This window comes from Aricia agestis, chromosome 12 (genome assembly GCF_905147365.1).
Source record: "Aricia agestis chromosome 12, ilAriAges1.1, whole genome shotgun sequence".
Taxonomy (NCBI): domain Eukaryota; kingdom Metazoa; phylum Arthropoda; class Insecta; order Lepidoptera; family Lycaenidae; genus Aricia; species Aricia agestis.
In genome coordinates this window covers 10477949-10504290 of record NC_056417.1, presented here as the reverse complement: position 1 = coordinate 10504290, position 26342 = coordinate 10477949, and the positions used below count along the sequence as shown (strand labels likewise).

General features: G+C 36.0%; 1 protein-coding gene across 1 annotated transcript; it reads left to right on the top strand.

Moving 5' to 3' along the window:
* Positions 1-1613: 1613 nt before the first annotated feature.
* On the top strand, positions 1614-25926 carry LOC121732721. Its single transcript, XM_042122674.1, has 17 exons — positions 1614-1683; positions 7158-7201; positions 7675-7904; positions 10733-10969; positions 12171-12377; positions 13568-13741; positions 14087-14303; positions 16091-16329; positions 17317-17524; positions 20377-20478; positions 20683-20894; positions 22390-22629; positions 23067-23276; positions 23636-23803; positions 23970-24186; positions 24496-24734; positions 25702-25926. Coding segments are annotated over exons 1-17 (3165 nt in total). The 5' UTR covers positions 1614-1681; the 3' UTR covers positions 25921-25926.
* Positions 25927-26342: the final 416 nt, after the last annotated feature.

Here is a 26342-nt window from a genome sequence, read left to right as displayed (position 1 = left end):
AAAGTTGTGGCTCGCGACTAGATTGGACAACTGAAATCTAATCGCTAGCGATCTATAGAGGCCTGTCATACTTGGTGATGAAGATCAATCATGTTCCGGCTATCCGAACTTGCGCATTTACCAAAAGTTTGTTTAAAAAATCCTTTATCCATATACAAGGTGCAATATACAGGGTGCAATTAAACCTTCCTGCCGAATTTTGATGTATTGATCGTTGTTAAAAATAAAAATACACGTATTTTTTCTTTTATAATCACTCAGTACTAAAATGTTGAGAAATAGCTTCCGAGAGTTATCCTAAAAAGCACCACAATTAATGGACACGACGCGTCGCCCGCGCGTGACATGCCCTCGCACGCGTGCCTCCCCCCACGTCACCCCCACGCCGCGAGTGACCGTTCTGCAACGATTTAAATGGGATAAAATATGACATTAAAAAAATAATAACACCCAATTTTTTTATTTTTCCTAATAATACCTAAGCCCTGGAAAAAAATTGGCAGGAAGGTTTAATTGCACACTGTATTATGCTACTTACGGCCGCACTTAAGGACATTTATTGATTTAGTGAATATTTAACAATAACTTAATGAGATAAACAATAAAAGTAAGTATGGGGTTATTGTCAAAACCTAAATTACAGTATGGGATTATTGTCAAAACCTAAATTACTTACTTTTTCAGATGAACAATTGAAGACGTAAGTGGATACTGGATAACTAACATTTTATAACATTTGGGCAATGATTGCTCATGTTCCCCTTATAATTTGAATGAATATTGTTACTTATTTCATCATTCAGCTTAAATAGACATAAAGTCCACATTTTTTTTTATTTCAAAATATCGTTTTCCCGGTTCTAATTTACCGGCCTCCATTTATACAAAAAACAAACATTTTTAAATTCTTACTTACTCACTCACTTGTACGTCTTTAATAATCAGTACTTTTCAAATCGATGTGACACGCGTTAAAACAATTGACACGTGGATCAGAGTGCTGTTTGGTAGATAAGAGATATCTTTGAGGTAATATTTGCCGAATCACACTGATCCATACTTAATTAATACTAGCTATTTGACCGAGCTTTGCTCGGTATTCGATAAAACACGAATTAAATGACATTTTATGGAGATACTTTGAGTCCCAGAAAAGGATATAGTTAGGATACTTTAACTAGGAAAAATGTTCAATTCCCGTGTGATAAACGAATTCGTTTGGCGCAACGGAGTTGCGGGCGTCATCTAGTAATCTTCAAAATACTTTTCACGTCGAAAAGACACGTGAATATTATATTTAGGGCACCACTTCCTGATAAGTGACGAATAGGCTATCCAACAATTAACTTGACAGATCAAGTATGGAGAATCTGTAAAAAAAGTTGTGAATAGCCACTTCTGTTTCACCTGTTTCACCACCACCACACCAAAGTGGTGAAACAGGCCCTTAGTGCAGTGTGGTTGATGATAAAGATAACTTTGAACGTAGTATTTGCCGAATTCTGACTTATAATCTCAATAGGTACGATTATATTTCGCATCTCAAAAACAAATCAAGGCAACTCTCAATGAACAGATAACGTCAGTCAGGTGCTGATAAAGGAAACCTTTACTTGTCGCAAAACGTTGTGTTTTAGTAATAACTCTCCGTCTGCGAGAGAGTCATTTTCTCATCGTAAATATGTAAGTTCCTTTATTGATTACTAGGTTTATTTTAAATTGTTAAATTAGTAGCAATACATGTTTCATAAAATTAAATTAAATCTGAACAAGCACCAAAGTTGCATTTTTCCATCGTGATTTCCTGTTTTTTGTGCATTATTTATATGACTGTAATAGTTAAAACTTAGTGAATAATATCTTAATAAAAGTTACATATCTATAAAATATTAATAAGCGTATATATCATATCTATAAAATATTAATAATTTGGATCTCTTTTGACGAAACATGCGGAAACGTAGGTGAATGAAATTTTGCACAGTTATAGTTTAAATGGTGAAGGAGTGCATCGAGCTAATATTATTTGAAAATTATGCTTTCATCATACATTAAAAAATATATAAAACATGACACACATACTATAACACACACCCTAGGATATTTTGAATTTTGATTGACAAGCCTGTACACACGAATTGTACTCTTTTATTTTATGGTTGAAATCTGTTGTCAAATTGAAAATAGATTTAGTTTCTATTAATGAATCTTAAGGATGTATATAACATTTATAAATTCAAAGATTCTGACCTAAATTCAAAATATATAGTAGAATAAAGCATCCTGCATCGATTGATACCAAAAAATCAATACCTTACCGACAAGTTACGTGAAATAATTAATTTTAAAATTTCCATTTATCATACGTAGTGCTTGCCGAAAGTGTTAAAATTTTTGAGAATTCGTCATAATTGGGAACTTTGTATCAAAGATAAACACTTAAAAAACTGCTTATCAATTTCTTTGTACGATTTGCGATTTTTTAAGCCCAAAAAAAAGTGGGTTCACCGGTAATTCTAGGGAAATATTTCAAATTGAAATTTATTAAATTTATCATTCGAAGGGTGTGACAAGATTTTATATGAACTTGGGCGGGGGCGCTGCTGGTAAAGAAGAACTGCCAAATATGTCGTTTTTGTATGTGGCAGCGTTAGTTCCTTTTTTCGCCACCTTCATAGCTTTGCCAAGCTTTCTTGGCCGCCATTTGCGGTAGTCAAATTACAACAATTTTTTTTTCAATAATAATTAAATATCGAATAGGTTGTTCTTTAAAAATCTAAAAAAATCATTTTAATTAATAATAAGTGTCTGGGTGTCCAATTTTTTACACATTTAGTACTTTCATAATTCAATTGGATGTACTACGGAATTTGACCTTATATACATCCATAAATACTGCATTAGACAATTATTACCCGGCCAGTCTGTCATCATTTGACTTTATTAATCTGAGCCTGTCGCAGGAATTATGTCTAAAAAACTAAATAATAAAGTCAATGAATATGTAGATCTAATATTTGCGGTCGAATTTCGACCATTGGGCGATCTCTAGTTTTATTAATTATTACCAAAAGGCTTTTTTCATTAGTTCACCTAAGGATTAGAGTTCACTAAGGATTCTTAAAAAAATAATAACTTCTAGGAAACTTTGTGTGAAATATGTTATTATTGTATCTACTAAACAACGCCCGCAATCACGTTGCGCCAAAATTCGATTATCACGTGGGAACCGTACATTTTTATTATATTTTTTAAATAGGGATAAAAATATCCTATGTCCTTTTGGGCGTAAAGACAGACAGGAGACAAACCTTCTCAATTCTCATTTATAATATTAGCACATAATATATTACTTAGTATGGATATATAATATTAAAAATTACTTCGTTTCTTGAGAATGTATTTCGATATATTTTATTTTTGCAGTACAATCACATTGAAATGATTTCCAATTATATTAGTACAACGTTACGTAGTCCAACACCAATAAAATTACGCTACGCACAATGCTCAAGTACTTAATATAGTATTTACTACTAGTGTTTGAGTACATCTAGCACTTGATTAGGGGCGCTATAAATAAAATGATAGTAAGCATAATCATGTCTTGTGACTTGTGTAAATTTGAGATTTGATTTGTGAGACCGAGATTATGATGTGAGTCCCAGATACGTCCCGACGTGCTGGAGCTAACTGAGTCACATCCCAACCCGGGGCAAAAAGGTGCTTAAAAAGAAAAAGTAGTAGGAAGTATTTAACTATTAGATGCCTTGCACACACGAACACAAGGCATATTTTCGTTTTCTTTAACGTCTGTTTATGGCTACGGTCTATCGGAGAAGTCCACCTGGGACCTGCCTGCGCAGGTAGACCGGCATGTGTGTGGGAATAGGCCTGCGCAGGCGAAATCGAAAATCAATTCTTTCGATTGACAACTGACACCTTTTTTTTTTTTTTTTTTTTTTTTTTTTTTTTTTTTTTTTCACCTGCTAGATTAACAACAGTAGACATGGAAAAGAATCGACATACTGACAGATTTTATCGACAAAATGGGGGATTGCCATTGTCTAACTGCAACTTTGTCTATTCTTCCGTAGAAAGAAACCGTTTTTATGGTGACCACCCTACGCCTGCTACGCAGGCATACCTGCTGCAGGGGTGACCTTTCCGGTGGACCGTAGCGTGTATGGCTTACATTAGAGTATCGGAAGAAGGAAAATTCTAATAAACCGCGATATTATCCTAAACAATATAAACTTCACTTCAACATTTATCTCTGCATCTCGAAATGTTCCGCCTCGTCAATTCAAAGTCAAGAGTGACGTCTGTCAAAACACTCGGAGATTATCTGTGATCCGCTAGTCCGGGGGTTAGATGGGGATTTCATAAGTTTTAAGATACCCTAGCTGCGACGTTTTCTTTATCGCTTTTTTATAGAATATCCGATCAAAATTGAAAATGACATAACATAATCATGAGTCGAATGTCGACTCTATTTTATCGAATCCATAAGTCAATTTTATACATTTTGATCGGTGATCCTATGAAGAAGCAATAAAGATAATGTTTTGGGTAAAGGGTTACAATAATGCTTTTGTCAAAAACGAAAGAGTAGCTAGTTCAATGAATAATAGACGTTTAGACTTAATATTGCAGTGGAAACTCGATTATAGACGATGGTCAACTGAACGACCGATTAACAACAACTTTAACAACGATTTGCTAAACATGTTACATTTATAACCATTTAAGTCAAAACGTGGCATTTGTAGGATTTAAATACAATGCAGTCCAATTATCCCAATAATTCGATTAATGATTAAATTATTCGAACCCCCGTGTCCCCCAATTAGTTCGGATAATAATCAAAGCCCGTAGTATTGATGTAGTATGTGGCATTGATTGTGAAATCAAAATCATAACAAGACCAGTGTAATATAGAATTATGAAGTGTTTTTTTAAATATTCAAATAAAATTAGCTTGAAATACTTAGGTTTATTTCAAAAAGTTGTACAACATTTTATTAGGAAAACTTTGGTTAAGAGCTCACCTGACTCTAAAAATCAAACATCGTCCTTCTCTCTTCACACTCACGCCCGTCTTTCATATGCCAGGTGAAAAAGGACGGCGCGGAATCATCGCTGAGTTAGTTTTACTTGAATAAAAGACGAACTATAATGATTATGAAAAAAGTGTTTTGAGCAAATTTAGGTTTTATCAATACCTTTTTAGATATTAAAAAATATTAAAGAAAAGACAGCAAACTTGAAAGATCCAAGCAAATATGTGTCTAAAACAAGGTTTTTTGTAAAAAAGAAACTATCGAGCATTTTTTGAGTAATCGTGTTTCCGTCTTGAGCATTTAATCTTTATGAACTGAAGTTACTTGTGTCAAAAAATCAGTTTTCTAGACCTTACAGATTTTGAGATCTAGGTTAAAGTATGTAGTCAAGTTAGGGTCATATGGGCTCTTAAGCAATATATATTCTGTGGTTAAGCGTCCAAAAAATATAACGATTAACGAGTAACCGACGAATAATAAACACAGTAAGTAATATAATATTACAATATTTCTATACAATTATTGTACTTAAATAATTTTAAAATCAAATGATTAAAACAGCAGGTATAGCAAGCTTCAAAAACACAATTAACTCCTATGCTATAATCCTTGACACTCATTTTCCTTTCCGAGTAAATAGTCCTTCCGGCCTAGTCGGAAAATTATTGTTTTAGGAACGGAAATTGTTGTCGAAATTATTGTTTTATTGTATTGTAAACAAAATACGTAAATATATTTGCCACAAAGTATGGCAATAATTTACATTCACAATTAGACCGTACAAAAACATTATAAATAACAATGGAACAAGAATAAACACAACTTTTAACGTATAATATACGTATAGTTGTATTACAATATTATATTGAAAATACACATGTAAATGTTGAAAATACATGTTGTGGTTAGTCGTGCACTAATTATATTTTTATATTTTGTTCTACAAATATATGCATAGGTCTACTAGAATCTGATGGCAAAAAGTGAGAAAGTCAATTGAATCAATATCAATTTGTATTTGTAATACATTTTGTATTACTTATACAAATAGTTTTGTTCGTTAATAGATATTTAAAACTCAGTTTAATAATTAAATTATTTATTTTTAGAAACATTTAGGTTGTTTAATTATTTAATACTATGCTTTTCGCATTATGAAATTGTAAAAAAATCCGGCCAAGTGCGAGTTGGACTCGCCCATGAAGGGTTCCGCAGCAGCAATAAGGTTTATTTTTATGAAATTAAGAGGTTTTTGATTTATTTTCATATTTCAGTTGATTTAATGAAAGTTAAATTAAGGTTTACCATTTATGACGTACAAAAAGAACTACTAGCTCTCGTGAGATCTCATTCGAACCAATTTTTTAGACTTATCATGCCCCTACTTCAGAAGTTATAGGGGGGGGGGGGGGGGAGACTATCCATAAATACCCCACACGGTATTTATGGATATTTCTTCAAAAATCATATTGAGGTTTCTCATATCATTTTTTTTCTAACCTGAATAGTTTGCGAGAGAGACTCTTCCAAAGTGGTAATATGTGCCCCCCCCCCCCCACACGCATAGGTTACAATTTTTGTTTCAGTTGTATGTACGGGGACCCCTAAAATTTTTAATATTTTTTCCGTTTTTGTATCAACATCCTAAAGCGGTTTACAGACTACATCTACTTACCAAGTTTCAATATTATAGCTCTTATAGTTTCTGAGAAAAGTGGCTGTGACATACGGACGGACAGACAGACAGACAGACAGATAGACAGACGAATCTATAAGGGTTCCGTTTTTTGCCATTTGGCTACGGAACCCTAAAAGAAAAAAGAAAATGCGTGCCTAAATCGACCTTAAAAGTATTCACCGGTAGTGACACTGTAATGATCCGTTTACACAGATGTGCAAGGGAAAACGATTCTTACGGCAATAGAATTGAGCACTATTATGGCAAAACAAATAGTAGGATGCCGGTGTTACACTAAAATAATGGCTTTTCCTGATTATCTTAGCATTAGTGTCTTCTACTCCGTAAGAGACGTACCGGTAGAAAATGACGGATTACTCACCAAATAATATTAAAGTCAATTCTGTGGTCTCCAGGTACAATACACATCTGTCAGGATGGAGGCTGGCGCTGTCCAAACGTAAGTAAATTGAATTCTATGCGATTTCTGACCAACAATTCAATTTTAAAAATCAAGAGTATAAAATAATGGTGCTGAAATTTAGAACCATCAGAAAAAAGACTCCAGGAAATTTCATTGTGATCAAATTTACATGATCAAAATGTAGTTTTAATTAAGTAAACTTAACTGGCTTGTAATAGATTATACTACTGTGTATTTTTTATTGATGATCTCTATTCAAATTCATAGTGCTAGTCTATGCTTTTATTGTTTTGAATAAAAATTTTCAAAGTGCATTAGGTTTAATAGGGGCCTCCTACCTGCGGCCTGCCGGGGATGCGCAAAGCATTTTCCCATGTAAAAAAAGTTTAATAGAGTAAGGAAAAAAGATAACTTAACAAAACATAACTTAAGGAAATTAGTAAGTATATTTAAACAGCTATTAACGCTGCAGTGCACGCGGTGCAAATAATGTTAAACATTTTTTTCAGTGTTCATAATACCGCAGCGGTATGTGTTCGCTATAATGGCCCTGCTGGCTATAGCGAACGCGTATACCATGCGCGTATGTCTGAACCTTGCCATCACGCAGATGGTCAAAAAGACCGTAGCAGTGGAGGGTGACCCAAACTACGACCCAGACGCCTGTCCAGACACAAGCGCGGTGGTCAACAGGACTCTCATAACGTTCTCTGACTTTCTGACAAGAGCTGATGATGAGGTGAGTACGTAATCAAAATATAATAGTGTAAAAAAACGCTTTTTAAATTTTTCTTCTCAAAAATTTTTCATCATTGGCTCTTAAGAGGGCGGCTAACCCCAAAAATCAAACATCTTCTCTCTTCACACTCACGCCCGTCTTTCATATGCCAGGTGAAAAAGGACGACGCGGATTCATCGCCAAATTAGTTTTTTCTCAATAACTCGATAAATATACAACATTTAAAAAATCCGCTAGGTCGATCTCTCAATGATAGAATTTTATACAATGTGTTAAAATATTAACTTAGTTCAATGCACGGTTATGGCAATAAATGAAAAATTTGTGAAAATTAGATGCATCTTTGTGATTTTTTTCTATCGAGAAAATTTTAAGATATCGTGTTTTTGCTCAGATCGAATTCTCGGAAATATAATGTAGTATCTAATTTTAGAAAATGAAAGAATTCGGGGCTTATTTTTAAGTCTAACAATGAATTATATAAAATTAAATTAAGAAATTTAAAAAAACCCCCGCCAAACAAGTTTAAAAAGTGATAATACTTTAGGGTGTGTCTGTGTCTTCTGTCCCCCGACACACCTTGACAACAATTATGGACTAAAATATCACTTTACACTTAGGAATTATTTAAACTTAAAGTCAGTAAAATATATTATTTCATTACTTTTTAAACTTGTTTGGCGGGAGTTTTTTTAAATTTCTTAATTTAATTTTATTTCATGCTTTTTAAACTTGTGTTGGTTATAGTGCAAAATAATGCCTATCAACAGGATCATATTATATCCCAATGAATACCATCTAGGAATGTCCTTTTGGATGAGGCCGTCACACGTCAATATGAGTCCAAACATGAAACCTCCACTTTGGGTTTATATGGAGCTCAGCTCCTATAGAATCCAGGTGATGCTGCAGCAGCAGCATGCAAAAATTTACTGTTTATTTACGTCTTACTAGGTGTCGCAATTAAAATGAGCCCAAACACGAAACCATTGCTCTAAGTTGGTGAGGAGTTGGGTATCCTATTGATTATCAGGTGATGCTGCAGCACCAGGTCAACTTTCCATTAATGTGTAAATATTCATGAATGTCACGACCTAGAATGCAATAAAGCCCACCAAACGACTGCAAGTTGCTAATCGGCCCTTCACGAACCAGATGAACTGCGATTTTTCAGCACGGAGCAGGCTGATGATGATGAACTTTAGCTAAGAATACTCTCAATTAAGTCAGCTTTCAAACAAAAAAAAATTAGATCAAAATCGGTCCACCCGTTTGGAAGCTACGATGCCACAGACAGACAGACAGACAGACAGACAGACAGACAGACCGACAGACAGACCGACAGATAGACACGTCAAACTTATAACACCCCTCTTTTTGTCGGGGGTTAAAAATCGACACTTTAGGGTTAGTCGCCCCCTTAAAGCATAATATTATAATAGTGAAGGGACAGAAAGCGGGAAGCGATTTTTTTGCTTTTCTTTCACAGCAAACTCTACACAGAAGACACAGACACACCCTAAAGTATTATCACTTAGTTTTGTTACACCCTGTATTATACCATGTAACATAATATTATGTAGCCAGTAGCGCTTTTACAAGATAATACGTTTTTTTCTGGCCATGAATCTATCTCATGGTATTTCTGAGTTCGCATGCAGAGAACTGGTTAATGATTAAGCATTTCTGCTTGCCCTAATTCTTGACTGATAATATGCAGCACGAGTAGTCTGTATATTCTGTTAATAATACTAGTACAATAACGCTGTAAAGATAACAAATACATCTACTATTATATATTAATATTGTTTTCACTGTGATATTGACGTGATAATGAAATTAAGAAGAGTAGCGAATGTTTATTACATTGCAAATATTTTTTATGTAAGTACTTAAGTTAAATTAAGATACAGGCAATAAAATGTAAGCAACATCAAGCCATCTGATTATTACAAAGCGTTTTGTACCTGTATCCTTCTATAATCTATTTCACATATTTTAATTCAATATTAATTCAGCTCCATTCCTTGACCAGGCCAGACTGAACTTAAATGCTATATACAGTGCGTAACAAAAATAAGTGATAATACTTTAGGGTGTGTACGTGTTCCTTAGAGAGTTCACTGTGAAAGTAGCAGCGCTGAAAGACCGATTTTTTTCCACTTTTGTATGGGCAAGAGCCCCAGCGCCACGAGTTTCCCCATACAAAAGTGAAAAAAATTTTGGTCTTTGAGCGCTGCTACTTTCACAGTCAACTCTCTACAACTTACAAGGAACACGTACACACCCTAAAGTATTATGACTTAGTTTTGTTACATCCTGTATAATATATTATTCTCATGTAAAGTCAAATCAACAATATTGACGTTTCACGGGGATATTATTATGTAGTTTGATAGAAAAGGGGCTGTGGGTAATAAAAGTGTAGAAATGATGTACCTTTATTTAAATTGCACAATCTTGTGTCAATATATTATATCACATTACATAAGATAAAAGCATGAATGGGTGTGTTAGTGTCTAAACACACTAGGATGAATTACGCCGGCGTAATTTCCGCCGCAAATGTCAAACGCATACAAAACGCGACGTAATAGTGTGCCACCCCTCGTATTCGGCCCGTATTTTGTATGCAATTTAAACGCGGCGGAATTTACGCCGGCGTAATTCAGCCTAGTGTGCTTAGAGCCTTACGTACTCTTTAGAATAGGCTCTTACCAAACGGGTGACTAATCTTTTACAAGCGACAAAACAACATAGTCCTTTCAAAGAAAGCAATCGAAATCTGGCAATTAAATATTAATAAAATAATAAGATTCTCTTTTCAGCCAGTACTATTTGAGTGGAGTGAAGCAACTCAAGGGTTGCTGTTGAGTTCCTTCTACTATGGTTACGTGTTAACCCACTTACCAGGTGGTATTCTGGCTGAGAAGTACGGTGGCAAGTGGGTTTTGGGCCTGGGTCTACTTTCGACGTCTCTCTGTACTTTTATCACACCGTACGCCGTGAAATCTGGCGGCGCCATTGCGCTGTTCGTGTTGCGAGTAGTCGAAGGCTTGGGAGAGGTATGTTTTTGTATTATAATCCAAATTCAGTCCAGGCGTAGGAGTTGACGGACCTACGTAATTTGGTTGCGTTATGTCAAACCCAGATCACGACTTATATTGAATTGACAAAATCCGACCAAATGACTTTGATCCGTCAATTATTGCCTATGAATCACTTTCTTCGATGGTACTTTTGTATTTTTATCCAAATCTAATCCAGGCGAAATGGTGTCATAGGCAGTTGACGGGCCTACGTAATTTGGTTGAATTATGTCAAGCCTTGGCGAAAGAATATCACGACTAACAATGAAACTCGATCAAATAACGTCCACCATCTGTCCATGTATCTATATCATATTTTGACGACCTCTGTGGCTCAGTGGTGAGCGCGTTGGTAGCTCAAGCCGGGGGTCGCGGGTTCGAATCCCGCCGACGGACCAAAAAGTTTTCAATGTTCCCGGGTCTGGATGTGTATTAAATATGTGTATGATATAATAAAAACCTTAAATATATGTATAGTATAAAAGTATTAAATATATTTCCGTTGTCTGGTACCTGTAACACAAGTCCTTTAGGTACTTAGCACGGGGCCAGACTGACGTGGTGTGAAGCGTCCATAGATATTATATTATATGTATCGATTTCTCGATGGTACAATTAAAATAAAAAAAAATTGTAATTCAATAACCTTTTCAAATGTAAGCAAAATAATTATATAATATTGAATATGTTAAAATGGCAGATATATAATTAAAATGAACACTATCGAAGAATTACTGTTTTAAATTGACACCTTCAAATGTTTAAATCAGCAAACGTATGGGCCTGTCAGTTGATAAATCAGCAAGTCAAATAAAACTATTGATTTAAGAGTTTTTGACAAGAAGGTTTCTAGATAGCGATAAGTTTATGTGCCATAAAGGAGCGGTTATCTACGATACTGTGTCAGCACTCAATGCCAAGGATATAGCATGAGGACGTATCGTTTTATGACACCCATACTAATATTATAAATGCGAAAGTGTGTCTGTCTCTCTGTTACCTCTTCATGTCCAAACCGCTGAACCAATTTTGCTAGGTACGGAGATACTTTGAGTCTCGAGACAGGACAAAGGATACTTTTATCCCAGAAAAATACGAGTATCCAAGGCATCTATAGTTATCAAATTTTAGTCTTCTTATATATTTCGTGTGGTAATATTTTTCTCTTTTCTTTTAGGGTCCAACGATGCCCGCGCTTATGGCGATGGTTTCAAATTGGGCACCAAAGGCCGAAAGAGCCCGCATAGGTGCGATAGTATTCGGTGGCGCCCAAATCGGTAACATAGCCGGAACATACTTCTCTGGCTTGGTACTCCATGAGGGTAGTTGGGAAAACGTCTTCTATTTGTTCGGAGGTCTCGGCATCGCTTGGTTTCTTGTGTGGGTAAGTTCTTTTTTTGGGTTCCGTAGTCAACAAGGAACCCTTATAGTTTCGGTCTGTCCGTCCGTACGAATGCACATATTAATCCTGTCGACAAAATGGTATATAAAATCTTTAAAAAATATTTTTGTTATATTATAACCTCCCCTACTTTTTTTCGCGCCCATCCCACCGTGTGGGATGTCCTTGGATAGGTTTTTTAAAAATATTACGAGTATCCATAGAACATTTTCCGATTTAAGGTTCCATTTGTGATCGTGATGAAATCGTTAGAGTATCCGTCCAGTGGGGTACTGGACGGATACTCCCCCCCCCAACCCCCATTCTACTAGCTAAGCGGTTGCTTCTAGAAATGTGAAAAAATTCATGAGAGTAGAAAATATGCTGAATTTAAAAGGAGTCCTATCATTGACCGATCAAAAATTAGCGGTACTACGGAACCCTATATTGCGCGTAGCCCGACACGCACTTGGCCGGTTTTTTTTCTTAATTTGAAATCAGAATTTAATGTTTTCAATTTTGCACTGTAGAACTCGTTATTTGTGAAATTGTTAAGTATTTCTATATTGTTTCTCACAATGTAAGCTTATAAAGGTGAGACCGCACTACGCGAAACGACACGACGTGAGTCGCGACACTTTACTTTCCATCCAAAATTAACGTTTGTAAAACGCCCCTCTGACAAGTGTGAAGTGACGCGCAGTGTCGTGTCACTCGTGTCTTATTAGTGCGGTCACGCCTTAACTGGAGTTATGGCGTTTTATACAAAAAAAAAACAGTGCTTTTCTTAAATTATTGCCAAGCCTTTTTGACAGCCGTCTGTTCCACGTTTTTTTTTTATGAAATAAGGGGGCAAACGAGCAAACGGGTCACCTGATGGAAAGCAACTTCCGTCGCCCATGGACACTCGCAGCATCAGAAGAGCTGCATGTGCGTTGCCGGCCTTTTAAGAGGGAATAGGGTAATAGGGGAGGGAAGGGAAGGGAATAGGGGAGGGTAGGAAAGGGAATAGGGTAGGGGATTGGGCCTCCGGTAAACTCACTCGCTCGGCGAAACACAGCGCAAGCGCTGTTTCACGCCGGTTTTCTGTGAGAACGTGGTATTTATCCGGTCGAGCCGGCCCATTCGTGCCGAAGCATGGCTCTCCCACGTATAAATTAATCGTGAAGATTAAGACAATGTATACTTTTCAGACTTTGATTTGCTACAGCACGCCTAATACACATCCATTCATATCAGCCAAAGAAAAGAAGTTTTTGAACGAAAATGTACTTGCGTTGATACACAGCGAGGAGCAGAAATTAGACCCTGTACCCTGGAAGGCTTTGCTGCGATCAGTGCCTTTGTGGGCATTGATTATTGCTGCTGTAAGTATATTAAAAATATTTACTTTAAATACAAAAAAAAATATTTTTGAAATCTGTAAATGGACCGATTTGTGACGGTCACGTATTTGAAAAACATTTACGTTTAGTCTCAGATGTTTTCACAACATAACAATAACCAAGTTCAGAACAAGACATAAAAACTACATTAGAGTATTTAGCCAAATTACTATCGCTAACAGCCACTACAAAGTTAAAATACTATTCTATACAATTGTTTTGTACGATCGTATTTTCTTTTGTCATCTTCATTTGTCAAAATAAGCACTTGGCTAAAGTTTCTAAGTCAAGATACAAAAGTAATTCTTTCTAAAAAAATATTTTCAGATTGGTCACGATTGGGGTTACTTCACCATGGTTACGGACTTACCAAAATACATGACTGACGTGTTAAAGTTCAATATAAAATCTGCCGGATCTCTGTCTGCTCTCCCATACGTCGCTATGTGGATCGCTTCTTTCTTCTTCGGCCTAATGTGCGATTTCTGCACCAAAAAAGGATACCACAACATCAAGAACGCAAGGAAGATCTACACAACAATCGGTAAGATTTACAAGCGTGCAGTTATTTAGTTTATCTATACCTACATATTATAAAACAAAGGCGCTTTTTTCCCTCATGTCCCTTTGTTCCCTTTAATTTTTAAAACTACGCAACGGATTTTGATGATTCTTTCTCTTCTTTCTGTTAGATAGCCCATTTATCGAGGAAGACTATAGGCTATATTATTTTTATCATCCTAAGACTAATAGGAGCGAAGAAATAGAGGTAAATGTGGAAAAAACGGGGAAAATTATTTGAAAGGGCTAACTTGAACGCGCTAATCTCAGGAACTACTGGCCCGATTTGAAAAATTCTTTCAGTGTTAGATAGCCCATATATTGAGGAAGGCAGGCTATATTTTATCACGCTAAGACTAATATCAGAATGTGGAAAAAAACGAGGAAATTATTTGAAAGGGCTTATCTCGCGAACTACTGGAGCAATTTTTATGTTATTTGGCACAGATAAGAAGTAGAGTACGTGAAGGATCATAGGCTATCGATTTTAAACATTTTTTCAGTGGCTATATATTTTATACCGTGCGACACCGGGGCGGGTCGCTAGTTATTAATAAATTAATAGCTAGACGATAATCGTTCTTGTAAAATCATTGTTTGTAACAATTACATCTTAAATTATTTCTATCTCACTTAATTTTGTTTTCTTTTTCCGTATTACTTATCACGTTTGTTTATCTCAACAGTCACTGATGTCTGTTAGGGAAATACTGCTAAACGTTACTAACCAAGGATAGTTTTGCATATTTTAATTACAACTGTAATATCTACCATTTTTATATTTTATCAGAATATGATCATCATACTCAACAACAAGCCGGGGGTCGCGGGTTCGAATCCCGCCGCGCCGGCGGAACAAAAAGTTATCAATGTTCCCGGGTCTGGATGTGTATTAAATATGTGTATGATATAATAAAAATCTTAATTTATGTATAGTATGAAAGTATTAAATATATTGCCGTTGTCTGGTACTTGTAGGCTGTAACACAAGTCCTTTAGGTACTTAGCACGGGGCCAGACTGACGTGGTGTGAAGCGTCCATAGATATTATTATTACTGATTAGTCACGAAATGTCAGAATAACAAATTAAAAAACTGAGTAATAAACAAAAACAATTGGTGTATGGGAAAGCGCCCCGCATCATGAATTTATCCGTACAAAGGTGAAAAAAAATTTACTCTTTCAGCACTGCCACTTTCACAGCGAACTCCGTATAGCGGAGCCATACACATTCTGAAGTGTTATCACTTATTTTTGTTAAATCCTGTATAACACCTACAAACTTGAAATTGTTAGTTTCTTAGGGTAAAGACATCTACCTGGGACGGATTTTACAAAACTGAACCCCTAAGGGGTAGAAAGGGTCGACAGTAAAAAAAATATTAACGTGGACGAAGCTGCTTGCAACAGCAAGTCGACTATACAGGTTGTAACAAAACTAAGTGATAATACTTTAGGGTTTGTATGGGTATTTGAGGTACTCCACAACCCGGAAAACCCATAAAGGGTTTCCCCTGCGCATCAAAAAAAAAAAAAAAAGAGTACGATGCAGCTGTGAAGGTAGCAGCGTTGAAATAGATAAATGAAATAAATTTAATTTCACTTTTTTACCAATTCATGATGCGGGGGCACTTGCCCATAAAATCACAAAAAAAAATGATCTTTCAGCGCTGCAACTTTCACAGTGAACTCAATACAAGGAACACATACACACCCTAAAGTGTAACTTGTCTTATCTAGCTTGTACACTAACTTTTTTATATTTTCAGCCGCTACTGGTCCTGGAATCTGCATAATTCTAGCCTCGTACTCCGGTTGCAACACAACCCTAGCTGTATTTTGGTTCGTGGCGGCCATGACACTCATGGGGGCATACTACAGTGGTATGAAGATCAACGCGCTGGACATCACGCCCAACTACGCCGGAACCACCACGGCGATGGTCAACGGTATAGCCGCTATATCTGCCATCATCACCCCGTATTTGATCGGCCTTTTAACGCCAAATGTAAGTATTCGAACTTCGGGTTACGGAACTCCTTCAACGGGAGCATTATAGATTCGACTGTCAGCATTACATTAGAATACTACCTCCCTGACTGACGAGCATTCGCGTGCAATGTAACATTATAGATTCGACTTTGAGCATTTCATAGCAAGTTGACTTCACTGTCACGTAGCTTTGATGTTACAAGTTGTATCAAGATATTGCACATTTTATCATTACAAGGTTCGCATTGTAATGCCCGGTTCTCCTCCCTCACTGATGTAATGCTCGACTCTATAACGTTACATTACAAGCGAATGCTAACGGAGAGCATGGGGAGAATTGGGAGGTTAGCCAAGACGTTTCCATGATTTTACTGCAGAAGGATGTAACTTAGCAATGCTTTATGACAAATCGCTGACACTGTTTAATTTCCTCAGTGAGATAATTGAAGAGTCGAGACAATTTTACGTGAACTTTATCTACTATATTTCAGTAGTTCTGCAAAGTGGAAAAAGTGCATGTAAAATTGTGTTATAATAGTGTTCAACGTGAATTTCTAAGAAGAACCGATATAGTCTGTTCCCTCGTTCAACAGAATCTCGTCCTAGTTCCCAGTTACAATAAACGCGTTTTATACGTGGGAGAGCCATGCTTCGGCACGAATGGGCCGGCTCGACCGGAGAAATACTACGTTCTCACAGAAAACCGGCGTAAAACAGCGCTGTGTTTCGCCGAGTGAGTGAGTTTACCGGAAGCCCAATCCCCTACCCTAATCCCTTCCCTACCCTCCCCTATTCTCTTCCCTTCCCATCCCTACCCTCCGCTATTACCCTATTCCCTCTTAAAAGGCCGGCAACGCACCTGCAGCTCTTCTGATGCTGCGAGTGTCCATGGGCGACGGAAGTTGCTTTCCATCAGGTGACCCGTTTGCTCGTTTGCCCCCTTATTTCATAAAAAGAAAAAAAAAGACGCTAGACGGATCCATTAAAAATCTTTTTGTTTCAGTCGACATTAAAAGAGTGGCGATTGGCGTTTTGGATCTGCTTAGCAGTTTTAGTTATCACGAACATTATCTACCTAATTTTCGCCCAAGGAGACCAGCTATGGTGGGACAACGTCAAGAAATTCGGATACCCAGCCAACTGGAAACACGGACCCCTGCCGGAAAGGAAAAAGGATACGGAAAAACAGAGCGAAAATAAAACCAAAGATTAACACCTGTGATTTAATTTAATTAGTTTAATTTAATTAGTTTTAAGGAAAAGTACCTGGATGACCGAGCTTTGCTCGGTATAGCAAACACTCATTGACTTCGTGTTACTTAATAACGCCATCTGCTGGTCGTTAAACAATTAGTTGCTAACAAAATAGTATTATTATTCGCCAATAGATGTCAGGAAGAGTCATATTTTTCAGTTTATCGATTATCGATAAAACACGAATAAAGACATTTTCTGAAAATGATTTCTAGCTAGATCGATTTATCGCCCCCGAAACCCCCTACCCTATATACTAAATTTCATGAAAATCGTTGGAGCCGATTCCCCCAAGAGGATAAAATAGGGGATAAACCGATCGGGCTGAGACTTTGACACCTATCTGGGGGATATCTCCCTGTTTCCCTATCTCCTATCTCCCTATTTTATCCCTCTTTTCTCCTCTACGTCATAACATCTACCTGCATGCCAAACAGCCCGATTCGTCCAGTTTTTAGGCTGTGCTTTGATAGATCACTATGTAATGCCAGTCAGTCACCTTTCAGTTATATTATATTTAGATTTTTAGATAGACAGATACATAAATTAAAGTATATTCAAACAAAGCGCATTAAGTTATAAAACAATATTGTTTTGCTCTAGTCTGTTATAGTGGAAGAGCCGCTAATTAAAAAGAAAAAGAAAACAACATCTTATTATGATAACTTCACTATGTCACTATTTTATTATCAATGTCATAACCATAGACATAATATATGTCATAACATAGGGCGAGAAATAAAAGGAGGAATAAAATGTAACCTACTAGCAAGTGATTATATTCTCTTTGCCTACTAGAGGATAAGGATGCCCACAACTCCGTTGCAACAAAATTTGTTTACCTCGCGGGAACCGCAAGTTTTCGGAATAAAAAGTATCGTATGTCATTTCCAAGGACTCAAAGTATCGCCATAGTAAATTTCAGCACGATTTTACTGTTGGAGTTCAGCGGTTTGAGCGTGAACGGAATAGGCAAACAGACAAGACGTACTGTCGCATTTATAATATTATAGCATGGATGATCCAAAAACTGACCTTTGTGTATAAATACGGTAGTATTTATACACAAAGGTGTATATTGGCATAATATTTGCAACTTCGGCGATAAATCTTCCTGAGCCAATCATTTACAAAAGATAAACTTGAAGAATGATGTCAAACTAAATCATGATAATGCTTATCTTAAGCCCTTCCTTAACGGAACATTACCGGGGGGTAGAATTGTTTATCGAAGATGGGGTAATCGCTAATTGTTTCGTCATGGTTGACGTCATAATAATTATAATAATGGAACTTCATTAGTTAGCTTATAAATACGTTTAGTTTTTTGAATGACTGCATTGTACCCAGTGTTACTCTTACGACCTAGACAATTGACATACATAATGGTAACCATCAGGCTCGAATCAAATAAATCGTCCAGGCCATAGGGCCTTTGGCATGCTATAGAATGTAGATCTTGCCAAAATAATATAGATACACTCGAAAAAAACCCTGCTGGCGCTTTAGGATCAATAGAAAAGGGAACAAGATAATAATTGATACTCAATAATTATTAATATTGAACAAAATTATCTAAGTTAGTTAACTAACTTAAAACACTTATGTCATCTTGCAATAATTTAAAAATGAAATAGGGCACAATATATATTGATTAAGAAATTTATTTTTAGAATTAGTATTTTATTAGTTGTGCCTAGGTTGTGCCAATAGAATTCCTTTCGTAAATGTTCTTTAGACTCCACAACTTACGAATTACAATTTTGTTGGCGTTTAAGGCTTCAAAATGAGCTTCAAGTAAAAAGGTAGTAGTAAAAACCCCAAAAGAGAACATACCCAATGCGTGCCTCACATTCAAAATTCAAGATCATAGTAACAATTCGTAATACCTAATATCCTTTTTCATATTAAAAATGCGAAAGTGTGTCTATATGTCTATCCGTCTGTCTGTTACCTCTTCACGCCTAAGCAACTGAATTGATTTTGTTGTTTAGTATAGAAGTTTTGAGTCCCGGGAAACGACAGATGATACTTTTATCCCGGAGAAATATACGGTATGATACTTTTATCCCGAAATAATATACGGTTTCCGTGGGATAAACGAATTTTTGTGCAAAGAAGTTTCAGACGTCATCTGGTTCATAATAAACTTGCAAGAACTAATTGTAATACTGAAAGAATTAAAAATATAGGTACATAAAATATTACAGACTTACAATTTAGCTTACTAATCCAAGCAACTTGGCAAAATCAACATTGTTGCTAGTTAATAGTTACTTTAGCTATTAAACTGATTGTTCTAATGGTATCCATTGAAATACTATCGATAATATTATTCTAAATCGAGATATACTACATCTAATGAATACTAATTCACTAGATTTAGTTACAGTTATACCTACTTTTAGATATTAATTTTCAGTCATTAAAGTACGCATCTTAAGTGTCTCTGGCGTACATTTCACGAATATGAATGACATAATCCAGGAAACGAGCAGACGGATCTCCTAAGTTGTACCTATAACCCTTTTGGCACTGAAAATGATTGAAATAAAATATAATATGTTAATTGGTAAAAAAAACACAGTGTTGCGGAAATTCAATAAATCATCATCATAAGCGTTTCACACAAGTTTTCCTGTAAAGCCAGCCCATTTGTGCCGAAGCATGGATATCTTATTAAGCGCTTTCCTGTTAGTGACAACAATTTATAAAACTCAAACAATCGTTATCTGAATAACATCACGGCGTGTCTTTATCAGATCTGTATCTTAGCACTACTATCTGATACAGTGTTCATCTCACATAGTTTTGACACACTTCAATTTGGCTCAGCTAGAGTTAACAAGTGTTGATGAGGAACTCAGAACTAAAATGACCCTAACAGGATGGCGTCTTATACTCAACAGAGGTACAATATTTGCTTTAAAACTTGTAATGTCTGAACACTTGCTTGTCTCATTTTGTGGTTTTATAACAAATGTTTATGTCAGACTAACTATACATATTTTCTCCTGTTTATTTATTTTTGCTACAATAATAATGAAATGGTTGCACCTTATATTGACACACTTTATAAAATTATCTATAATATTCAATTAATTATTACTTTCAGTAATATTCATACCACAACGCTATGTGTTGGGGATTATGGGCTTATTCGCGTTAGCCAACTCTTTTACTATGCGAGTATGTTTGAGCATGACAATAACACAGATGGTGACCAAGGCTGCGGATTCTGAGCATATTATTGGTGAAACGTGCCCTGATGATTCAGTAGTTTCAAATGTAACTACTATAAGTAACATCACAACTACTGTATATGAGGTAAGAGAGAGGTTATTTAGATAATGGTAAATGTTTTTGGGGATGGGTGTTTAGAAGTTGATCTCATTATTAGACGTGAAGTATGTCCTGAAGATCCAGTGGTTTCATATGTTATAATAATAGTGAATAATGACACTTCTATTTTACATGAGGTTAGAGATAGAGAATGTATATTGTATATTATGTTATGCTCAAAGATCGAAAACGCTTAGTGAGCGGAAAAAAGTCAACAACGCGTTGTGGTCACAATAAAATCACATCATCATCAACACCCACAACGCGAAATTCGTGTTATGGCTCTAATGAAGACACGCATGAGACGTTGTGGAAATGAAGAAAAGCCATGAAGCGTTCTGAGCATTAATTGTGTTAACTATAGTATCACGACGGACAGATTGTAACTACTACTTATTTTTCACAATAAATATAGTAATTTCTAATATAAAATATAAAATATTATGCATTGTTGTTATTGGAAATCAATACACACAATAATACTAATTTTGGCATGTGGATGTTTTACTGTGACCACAACGCGTGTGAGCTATTTTTCCGCTCGCTGAGCGTTTTCGATCTATAACATGCGTGTTGTGTGCATCGGTTTATTTTCAGTACCAGAGCCATTTTTTTAGTAAAACGATGTTTTATCTTTAAATATTACAATTTCAAGTAAGTATAGTACAATTTTTTAATGCAGAATAATATATCCTTCTAGCAGTAGAAAAATGGCACAATGGCGCAATATACACGAAATTACCCTTATTTTGTTTGCTTGCATTTCTCTGTCAATATTATCTTTATACAGTAGCATTATGGCTTATTTTAATACAACGCGTGTCGTGAAGAATTTTGCTTATTGTAATATTTTTTAATTTTTTGTGTTCTATCATCTATGAATTAAAAAATCATTATAACATATTTTATTTTTACGTGTGTACTGTAAAGTAATTATTAATTCTGTAACCTGATTTCTATTTCTAATCTGGTTACAAATCGAAGTAAATAGGTGATCATTATCTGAATACAGTATCATATCAATCTTATCGAATTCATATTCGTATTGTCGCATTCGTTTGGTTTATCAAATTATCACTCATCCCATTGTTTTCACAAAACATATTCCATTTTCCTGTTGATCAAAGTATATTTACGTAAAATGCATAATCCACGTGTATCTGTAAATATTAAAGCAAATCTAATCTTACATCTACGCTTTATCAAAAGAAGAGAATGTTGAAAGACAGAATGGACCAATGAATCAACTTATACTACCTATAGTAATAGGTGGTACTTTCAGAGAAGTTGATTTCTAGGTAGATGGCGGACTTAAGTAATTTGGTTGCGTAGTCAAACCCATCCGACCGATCACAGCTAACATTGAACTGACATAAGCCGACCACATGATGTAGGATGTAGGTCAACTGCCTAAGAAACAATTTTCCCGATGGTACATTTAGTTAGGAACATTGAAATTTTTATTTTATTTAAACTTCAGAGTCGTGGTCGATATGACTGGGATGAAAGCACCCAAGGATTTCTACTCAGTGCATTCTACTATGGATACGTCATAACGCATTTGCCTGGTGGACTACTGGCCGAGAAATTTGGCGGGAAATGGACTTTGGGATTAAGTTTATTGGTCACTTCTGTAGCTACCACTCTTACGCCACTAGCAGTAGACCTCGGTGGAGCAGTTGGATTGTTCATTATAAGAGTTATCGAGGGACTCGGAGAGGTAAATATCATTTTCACAAATCACAGCATAATAATAAAGTGTTTTTTATGATACGAAGATTTAAGTTCTAATAAAATTATCTGCTGGGCTAAAATGGTCACATTTAGCAATTCCTCTCAATCAATTCAGCAAATGAATTGTCAAAACTGTCAAACTGACAAATGTCAAATCAGTACAAAAATACAGGAATGAATTGCAAGCAGAGTTGCATTTTGTGATTTTAGAAAAATGAATCATATTATGATTCATATCATGATTCTTCAAAGCAACCATTTTAGCCCCGCTGATCTCCGAATAAAATTCCAAATATTCCAAAGCATATCAGTATTCTAAAAAATATGTCGTAATTAAAAATTAACATTATTATAAACACTCAGCAATCAGTGAATAAGGTTTTATATAAAAACAACAGCTTACAAATAAAATTATGTTTTCAGGGACCCGTGACCCCAGCGTTTGTGCTTATGATGGCTCGTTGGGTTCCACCATCAGAGAGATCTAGATTCGGAGCGATGATATTCGGTGGAGCACAAGTCGGCAATATTGCTGGTCCTTACATTTCTGGATTGCTCTTGGCTGATGGTGGAGATTGGGCAAACGTATTTTATGTCTTTGGAGTATTAGGCATCATCTGGTTTTTGTTCTGGGTAGGTATGTTTATATTATTTCGACTGCGTACTTAGTTCAAGAAGGTGTAACGAAATCTCTTTGATTAATTTCCTGGAGTGAATTTCGTATGGAATCATTATTATAGTTTCTTTGATTTGTTTGCCTTTGACTGCTTAGTATTTGTTTGTCTGAATATTAATTTATTGTATTATGTACTTTTAGACTGGGTTGCACCAGAGGCGTGGGTAAAGTTAAAGTTAAATATGGCGTTCAAACACCCCATATTCTCATACGACATCTGTCAATTTTTCCGGTTATAGTTAAAGTTAAAGTTAGTTGGTGCAATCCAGTCTTATAATATCTAAGTTATCTTATAATGTCACTATTTTTCTTACAGACTGTGTTATGCTACAGTACTCCAAATTCTCACCCATTTATTTCTGATAAAGAGCGGAAATATTTGAACGAGAATGTAATGGCTTCTGGTCTTCATAAGAAAATGGACCCTGTGCCTTTCAAGGCCCTGTTACGATCAGCACCTTTATGGTCTTTGGTGCTGGCTGCGGTAATTATTTTTACGTCACCATCATTTTATACCATAGTCCATAGTCAATTTGTTATCATTTAACATATAATATCTTTTCATTTATTTACGCTTAATAACATACAACATGTCTTTAATGAAAAAACAGCTTTAAGCGACCCTATTTAATAGATTATTAATATTCCAGGTTGGTCATGACTGCGGCTATTTTGCCATGATCACTGATTTACCCAAATATTTCTCTGATGTGCTGAAATTCAACATAAAAGATACTGGCCTAATGTCTGCCCTGCCATATATTGCGATGTACGTCTTTTCCTTCATATTTGCTTCCTTCTGTGATTTGTGTATCAAGAGAAATTGGCACTCGATCAGCACTGGACGAAAAATATACACAACTGTTTGTAAGACGTATTTTATAGATTTTTTGAAATTAGAACTAAATGATAAAGTTAACTATATACTAATTTTTCAATTTGAAATCTATGTTAAATTACAACACATTTATATAAAAAACATAACGTGACAAATCTGCTTTTCAGTTTAATTAGGGTACTGATTTTAATTAATGAATTACATGATAGTGTATTTGGTTTTATACTGGACGTCACTGGGTTGAAATATTAACCATAACCATAAAGTTAAATTAACTTTATGACCATAACCTAACACTGACGTTTGATATTGACTTTTATTTTACTTTTCCATTCCAGCCTCTACCCTTCCAGCAATTTTCATTATCTTGGCGTCATACTCCGGCTGCGACAAATTAAAAGCTGTGGCATTCTTCATAACATCCATGGCATTTATGGCAGGATTCTATAGCAGCGTGAAGATCAATGCGATGGACCTGGCCCCGAACTATGCCGGTACTTGCTCAGCTATGGTCAACGGATTGGCAGCCGTCTCCGGGATTATAACTCCGTACTTGATTGGTCTGCTTACTCCTGATGTAAGTCTGCATGAATTATAGTATTACTATGTTATCTATGATTTTGCAGTAGGTCTCTCCTAGAGTTGCGGTCGCGGTGCCCGTACCCGTGGCTCCGTCGTCGGAGAAAGGGCGCACCGCCAGGTTTTAGTGGGTAGGGCTTTCGAGCGAGTCGAATCCCAAGCGGAATGCGTAAATTGCATTTCTTGGCGTAAAAAAGGTCTCTTGTAGGAACATTTTGTCGAAATTGAAACAGTACATGTTATCCAGTCACATCAAAATCGGTTCAGTGGTTTAGACCTTATTTGATTTATATAAAATATAAAGGTATAAGACCGGTCAGTGACTTTAAAATATGTTTCGAGGATTTGTTAATATTTAACAATCTCTAATTAAATGCTTCATTTCTTGTATGACGTTACAAACAAAACGTCAAAAAGAACATTGCTATGCATTTTTTTGAAGTGCATAAATTCCATTACACGGTCTTGAAAAAAAATTGCAGGAAATAACGAACGCGATGCTCGAATTGCTTAATTTTCACCTTTGTCACACAAAACCCAGTGAACCTGCACGTCCTTGTTTGCTAACCCGTTGCCGGAAAATCGTGTTTTTTACTTTTTGTCAGACGCAACAGACCATCTTGCTCATGTTTTTTCAAACGGCATTCATTGTCAATTTTGCTTACATGATGACTTTTTTATCCCATTTTTGGACTAAATCTTACTATTATGTTACTAGTCGATGTCCTGACAGTAAATTACTGATGTAACCACTTTTTATTTAAATATTGCACCTTTTTCACATTACTGGTTTTCCTTCTGAGCTGTTGATTAAAAGTATGACGCATACATTTTTTCGTAGCGTTGCGCTTAAAATTATTTTAAGTCCTTGGAATAAAGTATAAGAGAAATGAACTCAATAAAGATCGCCAAACTTAAGACACCAATTTTGCACTAAAGCATAATATTTTTTTTTTAATTTTCAGCAAACGGTTGGCCAGTGGAGGATAGCGTTTTGGTTTGTATTTATTGTCCTGGTGGTAACCAACATCATTTACTTAATCTGGGGTTCAGGCACACAGCAATGGTGGGATGATGTTGATAAATACGGCTATCCACCGGACTGGAAGCATGGACCACTGAGGAAGACTGAGAAGAAGGTAGTGTACCCCAAACATGACCACTCACCTATTGCAGAAGACTGATTAACTTATTAAAAGCAATGTAGTAAAAGGTGGTGTTTTATTTGAAGGTAAAAATACAGACATGCATTAACGTGGGAGAGCCATGCTTCGGCACGAATGACCAGCTCGACCGGAGAAATACCACGGGCTCACAGAAAACCGGCGTGAAACAGCGCTTGCGCTGTGTTTCGCCGAGTGAGTGAATTTCCCGGAGACCCAATCCCCTACCCTTTTCCCTTCCCTACCCTCCCATATTACCCTATTCCCTCGTAAAAGGCCGGCAACGCACCTGCAGTTCTTCTGATGCTGCGAGTGTCCATGGGCGACGGAAGTTGCTTTCCATCAGGTGACCCGTTTGCTCGTTTGCCCCCTTATTTCATTAAAAAAATGCATTTTTGCCTTCATGCATTTTATAGAGCTACAGAATTGTATAATAGCCTAAC